The sequence below is a fragment of the Mirounga leonina genome, unplaced genomic scaffold (genome assembly GCF_011800145.1).
Source record: "Mirounga leonina isolate KUSES-001 unplaced genomic scaffold, KU_Mleo_1.0 Mir_53, whole genome shotgun sequence".
NCBI lineage: Eukaryota > Metazoa > Chordata > Mammalia > Carnivora > Phocidae > Mirounga > Mirounga leonina.
The window spans coordinates 4,505,027-4,512,349 of NW_023270807.1; the positions used below are offsets into that span (position 1 = coordinate 4,505,027).

The following is a 7,323-nucleotide window of genomic DNA, read 5'->3' on the forward strand; positions in this document are numbered from 1 at the left end:
CCTGTGTTTGGAGTCCTTCCCTTCTCCGGCTATAGGTAGAATGGAGGCCAGCACGCCATGGTGGGCAGTGTGGGCCCCAGGCCAGTGCCTGGCAGGGTGGGCAGTGTCCTTGTCCTTCTAGGGGAAGGCCCAGCGGAAGATTAGTGCCATCCACATCCTCGATGTCCTCGTGCTGAACGGCAGTGACGTGCGGGAGCAGCACTTTAACCAGCGGTTTGACCTGGGCCCTGGGTAGGGAGGGCGGGGTAGACCAGGGCAACTCTGGCAGCAGCCTCTGGGGCTTGGCCCCTCACCTAGGCTTTCCTTGCCTAAGACAGCCTTAGTTTCCCTTGCCCACCCATTGGCTGGTTCCAGGGGCAGGGAGAGGAATTAATACTGGCACTGCAGAGTGTGCTAGGGCGTGGGCCTTGATGGCCATGGATACCAGCACATTCCATTTTGCCACAGCTGTTCAGATCAGAAGTGATGTTTGTGTTAAGGTTGAGCAGGACAAGAACCTTAGAGAGAGGAAGGGTCTCTAAAGAACATGCCTTAAGCATGGGTAGTCCCGTTTCTGTCAGTTCATCTGGATCCCTCTTGTTTGTGGATGGCTGCCTGATCAGTTGTTGGGGGGAGGGGACAAAGAGGAGGGACATCGGACACTGCTGTGTCACTGCCGTCACTCCCAAGGCGGTTCTGTGGGGTGTGCTGGGGTATTGGTGGTTGGGGTGCGCGGCACCTACACTAAAGCCGATACTTGAGGTCGTAGTGGAGGGGACTGGACACACCTCGACGCACACTTCGGGAAAGCCTCCCAGGACAGAGCGAACGGGGTGTCAGAATCCAGAGAGAGGGGGGGCCTGCAGAGGACGGCAGTGGACAAGGGAGGGGGGGGCTGCCTGGGGGTGCGGGGGGGGCGGGGGGTGCTGGGGGTGGGAGCTGCGCGCTTGCCAGTGCTCCTTCACGGCTGCCGTGGAAAGGCCCTGGGGGCAGGGGTGCTAGTCGAGGCGCCTTTGCTTGCCTCTGAGAGCCTCTGTTTGAACTGTAGAATTCAGCTTGCTGAGAAATTTGTGAAAGCGGTTTCCAAGCCCAGTCGGCCTGACATGAATCCCATCAGGTGAGCACATGGTCTCCGCCTTCCAAACCCCCGTTCCCCGTTGCTGCTCTGTGGCCAGCACCGGCTTCCCTGTCCTGTGGGGGATGGGAGAGCTCAGTAGAGGGGACCAGGCAAGGCTGGCTTTAGATAAGACTACCCTTGGTGAGTGTGAATTGTTGGGGAAGGGGGGTTGCTAGGATAGGGGTCTCCGCCCCAGAGTCTCTCCCCATCCTGCCTGTCCCAGTGGGCCAACCTCCAGAGGAGGGATTCATTCCTAGCGGTTAAGGTGTCCCTGTTTAAGATGCACGTGCTCCTGAGGGTGCTCACACACCTTGTGAATCCCACGCTTTTGCTCCAATGTCATTAGCATATCACCTGGCCTTTTCATTTTTTTTCAGGTAAGAAAAGGGTGCTAAGGGAATGGGAGTTTTTGAACATGAAAAAGAGAAAGTTTGTTGCCATGTTAGGTAGTGTGAAAGTTCTAGGCCCCCGAGGGAGGAGAGGAGGATGAGGACAGTCAGGGAGCCGACAGATGGAGAACAGACTTTCCAGGCTGCGCCCAGGTCAGAGGTTATTACCTTTGGGGCTTCATATGACTAGAGACTGAGGTGTCTGTTTACACTTTATGTAAAATCCCCTGTCTGCCAGGTCCTGAGGGCCACCGTCCAGGGACCCTCCCTGTGTTGCTGGTGGTCTGGTTGCTGGGGTCCCTGGGGACCTTACCCAGTAGCAGTTCCAAAGACGTATTCAAGGGCCCCCAGAGGTGGGGGAGCCCTGCGCCCTGGGTAGGGGTTCCCCTGCCCCCTATGGTAAAAGGCTTGTTAGAACTGCTTGGAAGTAACTCTGCTACAGGAAGCCCTAAAATCCAAGGCGACAGACTTGGGCATGAGCGTTGACCTTGGTGCTTCTGCTCATGGCGATGGGGGAGGGGACCTGGGGTGGGAATGCTGGCAGAGACAGCTTCGTCTGCCTGACCTTGCCCCCTCGCCCTTCTTCCATAACCATGGTTGTGCTCCCCAGTTGCCCTGGGGCAGGCCCAGGTGGTGTTTGGTAGCTCTGAGCTCGGGGCATGTGTGTGAGGGACAGCGGTGAGCCAGGCTGGGGGCCCTCGGGGGTACAGGGGCCCGAAGCAGAGGACAGGCACCGCCTCCTGCCTCCCAGCTGCTGCCGGACAAGACCGTCCACCCCCACCCCCGCCCCCAGCCCCCAGGAAGCCTTTGTCCTCTCTCTGTCCCTCTGCACACAGGGTGAAGGAGGTGTACAGGCTGGAGGAGATGGAGAAGATTTTTGTTAGGTGAGTGACTCTGCCTTAGCTCAGGATTTGGGAGGAGTCGGGGTGGGAGGTGCAGCAATGTTCTTTTTTTTCAGCGATGGGTTGGGGGGAGGCCCTGGCAGGCTGCCTCTGAGCCCACTGCTGCAGCCAAGAGCCCCCCGGCTGAGAGCTGATTTAGCAGCCTGGCAGGAGGGGAGCAGGGCGGGTGTGCGGCAGGCAGAAGCAGGCAGAAGCAGAAGCACGGGCTCATCGATGCTGTAAGGGTTCCGACTGTCCCTGTGAGGGGCAAAGCAGCAAGCCGCTCGAGATGCTGTAAATCCCAGCTCCCGGTGCGGATGGAGAGATTGGGCTGGAGGGGCGCAGGGGGCAGAACTGCTTCCTCGTAGCCTTAGTGCTGTGCGGGGTGCTGCAGTCCGTGGGTCTCGTCCTGGGTTTGCGCCTACCCCCACCGTGGCCGGAGCTGGGCCAGGTCTGCGGGGGCTCGTGTTAACTCTTTAGTGGCCACTGCAATGCCTTTGGTGGTGGACTGAAGGCCCAGTGGCACCTCTGGTCTCAGACTGTACCCTTGCGGGTGTCACCCTGAAACCCCCGACGGCAGCAGCACAGCAGGGCCGTCTGTCACTTTCCTGCCTCCACTGCTTGGTGGAGAGTTCAGAGCCCGAGTCTTACACCCAGCTCGGCACAGGCTCCCTTGCCGTGTGGCCCGGAACAGCTCCCGTCTCTGCCTCAGTTTCCTCCGTTGAGCGGAGATAAAACGCTGTGGGTGGTGAGATTTTGGTTTTAGCCAGCGACTAACGTGAGGGCGTGCTCGCCCTCTCGCTCACTCTCTCACGTACGTACTCCCACTTCGTGTTTACTCATCTCGGGGCAATCAGGTTGGAAATGAAGATCATCAAGGGCTCCAGTGGCACTCCGAAGCTCAGCTACACAGGCCGGGATGACCGGCACTTTGTGCCCACGGGCCTCTACATCGTCAGGACGGTGAATGGTAGGTGATGAGGGATGGTTCCCTGCCCTTTCCCGCGGCCGGGATGCCTGGCCCAGAGCCAAAAGCTGCCTGCCGAGGGGCAGAGCGGCCAGCCTGGCATTTCTTGGAGGTGTATTTTGGAGGGGTGGGGACTGTGTTTCCCCCTGGTTGGGGCTGGGGAGAGAGGAGCCCAATTGGTCTGTGCACAGATGGTGTCCTCATGGCAGGAAAAGGGTCTTCTCAGGGGGGCAGCAGCAGTTCCAGAGTCAAGCTTGGCCATTTCTTCCTTGGTCCCGTCCCTTTTTCCTCAGTGCCCTCTGGTTAACAGAGCCCTTGCTTTGCCGGGCTCCCAGAGTTGTCACCCTGGTGGCAGGTTGGCAGGACTGGGGTGGGGTTGCTGAGAAGTAATTATCTTAGTTGTCCTCCTTGAGCCTCTTTGGGCTGGTGATCGAGGTTGCATCCTCACAGGCTTTTTGGGAGAGGGGAATGGAAGAGCAGGAGTGCAGGAAGACACACCCCTATGTTGGTCTGCCCCTGTCCCCCATGAATGATGGATATCCTTTATGACCTGTCCCTCTTCTTTCTGTCAGAGCCGTGGACTATGGGATTCAGCAAAAACTTCAAGAGGAAGTTCTTCTACAACAAGAAAACCAAGATCTCTACCTTTGACCTCCCTGCAGACTCCATTGCCCCATTTCAGTAAGTGGCCCTCCTCCGTGCCTCCCCCCTCTGCAGCATCAGGTGCTCCTGCCAGGATACCAGCCTTCTTGGGGCACACCCCAAGTCCCGAGAAAGATGGCTGCCCAAGCAGGGGCTCCCCTGAGCATGGGCCGGGCTCCTCCCAAGGGTGGGGATGTGGCCCCCTTCTGGGTGGAGTCCCAGTGAGAGGCAAGGGATGCCAGGACCTGCTCTGATGGTTGGCGATCCTCAGTGGGCAGGGCCTCATCCAGGCAGCAGAGGAGCAGCCACTGCTTACGTGACTTTCCGGTACTGGCCTGACGGTGGGAACATACTGAGGGCCTGCAGCCCTGCCCCTTGGGACTCAAGGTCCTTGTCATTCCTCATGAGGACCCAGGGTCCATTTGCCAGATTGTTAGTCCTAGGTTTTGACAGTAGCCAGCAGCTCTAATGTGCCTATAATTAGCCACTGACACTAGTTTCTGTCGCCACACTAACACTGTTTTACTAAAGCAGCACAGACAGATAAACCAGGAATATCAGTAATTGTAGAAATCCAGTTGGACACAATTAGCAGCAACAGCTCTTTGTTGGGAAAAGCTGGTTCCGGAAGTCAGGAAAGAGGAGCTGGGGCCTACTGGGTACCTTTTGGCCGCCAGAGGGAAGACCCTCACCTGGAGTCAAATGCTCCCCCCCTCCAACACCCCCACACGACCCGACTCTGAAGAACCAACCCTCTAAATCACGGTCGCCGGGGCTGGGGTGGTGATCTCTTGGTCCTGCTCCACCTGGGTACAGCCCTCTGACCTCCTTTCTCTTCCTTCTCCCCAGCATCTGCTACTATGGCAGGCTCTTCTGGGAGTGGGGGGATGGCATCCGTGTGCATGACTCCCAGAAGCCCCAGGACCCAGACAAGCTGTCCAAGGAAGATGTCCTCTCGTTCATCCAGACACACAGCGCCTGAGGGCGTGGGGATGCCCACCCCTGCCGAATGACCTGTCGTTCTCTGAGTCAGGGCGCTCTGCCTGGGGCTCACAGTACTGGTTTTTTCCCCTTCAAGGAGAGGGACTGGGGAGCGCAGTCACTGCAGCCTGGCCATAGGGGTGGGTGGTCTCTCCCTTCTCCCTGAAGAACTCAGTCAGGGGCCTTCAGAGGACTCTCACCTTCCTTCTGGGACACCTTTTGAACTTCCCTCCCCGGAGACCTGCCTGCCAGGGCTCAGCCTGAGGATGTTGCTCCTACAGTGGTTTGAGGTCAGGGCCCAGGGAGCGTGCGGCCAGTGGAGGACGTGTCAGAGAACAGCAGGGCCTTGGCTCTGCCCTTCTCTCTTGTATCCTGTAGACTCACTTTTCTGAGTTCCGTGCACTGCCCCGAGGGCGGCCATGCTCCTGCGCTGCCCAGCTTTTTATTGGGCCGACCCTAAGTGGGTGTAGGCCAGGGGCAGCTGCTGTACAAATCAAGGTTTTGTTTCTTTGAACTTGCTCTGTTTTGATGTCAAGTTGGAGAAGATTTTGTCTGCTGCCCTGACCCCTGTCCTGGTCTTCCCTGGAGTTCTTCTCAGCCGGACCTCTGACAGTCCCGCAGGCCGGGAAGGGAGGCATGTGGGCCACACATCCCTGACACTGCACCATGACACAGGTAGTGTCTTGGCAGTGGGTGTGACTGCCTCCTGGGGTTGTAGAGCCTTCCTGGGCCCCATCCCCTTTTGATCCGAACCTTGGGCAGCTCTAGAGGAGGAAGCAGCCTTGAAGACCTGCCTTTTTCTATGCCCCAGAGCAGTGGCCCCCTGGCGACACAGGGTACCTCTGGGGTTGGGTCACACCTGGGCCTTTGGCAATCATGGCTCCCCCGTTTGCCACAGCGACCTTGCTAACCCCTCCCTTCGTTTTTCTTGCCCAATAGGAAGTACAGTCACTTTGTTTGTCCTTCTGTGGTCACTCCATTTCCTCTGTCTTGGCAGAGGGGGAAGAGGGGAAGCTGGGCAGTAGCTCTGGGTGGGGGAGGGCAGCTGTGGTGGTTTTTAATGGGAAATACCTCTCAGAGATGCTCCTAGGGGCTCCCTAGAGCCCCATCCCAGTGCTGGGCTGGTTTCCATGGAGATCGGGCACTGAGACTCCCTGTGAGGTTGGAACTGTACCTGGGGGGAGGGTCTCCAGCCAGCATCCAGCCCCTCCCTCCCCCCAGGTTGGCGGCAGCACCGCTGAGAAAGCTGTATTTCCACCCACTTCTGGGTATATCAGTGTGTCTTGCAGAATCTTGGATCATTAAAGATAAACATATTTTTAATGCCTGTGTGGCTCTGTGCTGGGGCTATTGCTATTTGTCCTTGGTGCTGTGTGGCCTGGGATTGGCTTGGATGAAACCGCTTGGGCTGGAGAAGTGGGGGAAGCTGTGCTTAAGAAGAGGGGGGAAAGCAGGTTGGTTTACTCAGAACCTGTGCAAGTTCCTGGGCCCCGCAGGCCCTGCTGCTTGCTTCCGGAGAGGGGCCCTGGAAGAGTCCAGAAATTACGCAGCTCCTGTTGGAAGCAGGGACTGGAGAATGAATGAACCTACAGTCCAGTGGGGCAGAGAGGCACCTTCCCCCCTCCACATAAATCACACGGCTCACTCCATGGTGGCACTGTGACAATCCAGGATCAGTCTGTGACTAAAATAACAGAGGCGTCAGACCAATTAGTGTCATTAGACCGCAGGAAGAGAGGGAGGGAGAGATGGTTTCACTGACCCCTGGCAGCCTCCCCTCCGTCTGGGTCTGCACGGGGGGTGCTGGGGGGCTGGGCTCAGGGTGAGGCGTGCAGGTGCCAATGGCACGTCCCTCTCGGCTCAGGGCTGGAGCTTCTCCACCAGTTCCGCAGCTCTGGCGCTGGCCTCCCACAGCCTGCCTCCGCTTGGCTCCTTCCTTTGCCCTGGCCCCAAGCGTCCTTCCTTGATGTCTCACAGCCTTAGCTTCCGGGGTAACGCCTTTCCTCATTTTCACTTTCTTAATTGGTATAGTCTCCATGCCAAGCCCTACTGTGCTCTGCCTTGCTCCAGCCTCCCACTCCTGACCCTCCTGGTCCCGGTGCTGGGAGCAGAGTTGGTGGGAGGGTACATGTTTGCTGCTCTGGGCCCCCGCTCCGGTCGGCCCTGCCCCTACGGCTTCTCCCAGCGAGCCCTGCCTGATTTACTGGCCACTGTCACCGTAAGTCTGTCTGGTCATTGCCATGGTTCTTGCTGCCCACTCCCTCTGCCAGGCCTCACCAGCCCTGTTTGCCTCTTGAAGATGGATTAACTCTGTGCTCCCGTGGGACCTCCACGTGACCACTTCAAGTCCCCAGTCACCCTCTGTGC

General features: G+C 58.3%; 1 protein-coding gene across 1 annotated transcript in view; it reads left to right on the forward strand.

Annotated features, from left to right (window-relative positions):
* CMTR1 (cap methyltransferase 1) overlaps nt 1–6,279 on the forward strand; it is a 50,656-nt gene extending 44,377 nt beyond the window's left edge. Inside the window, exons 19-24 of the mRNA XM_034990425.1 lie at nt 122–213; nt 1,028–1,096; nt 2,322–2,369; nt 3,224–3,336; nt 3,906–4,014; nt 4,825–6,279. Of these exons, the coding sequence (XP_034846316.1) occupies nt 122–213; nt 1,028–1,096; nt 2,322–2,369; nt 3,224–3,336; nt 3,906–4,014; nt 4,825–4,957 (564 nt within the window). The 3' untranslated portion in view covers nt 4,958–6,279. The remainder of the gene's footprint in view (nt 1–121; nt 214–1,027; nt 1,097–2,321; nt 2,370–3,223; nt 3,337–3,905; nt 4,015–4,824) is intronic.
* Nucleotides 6,280–7,323: the final 1,044 nt, after the last annotated feature.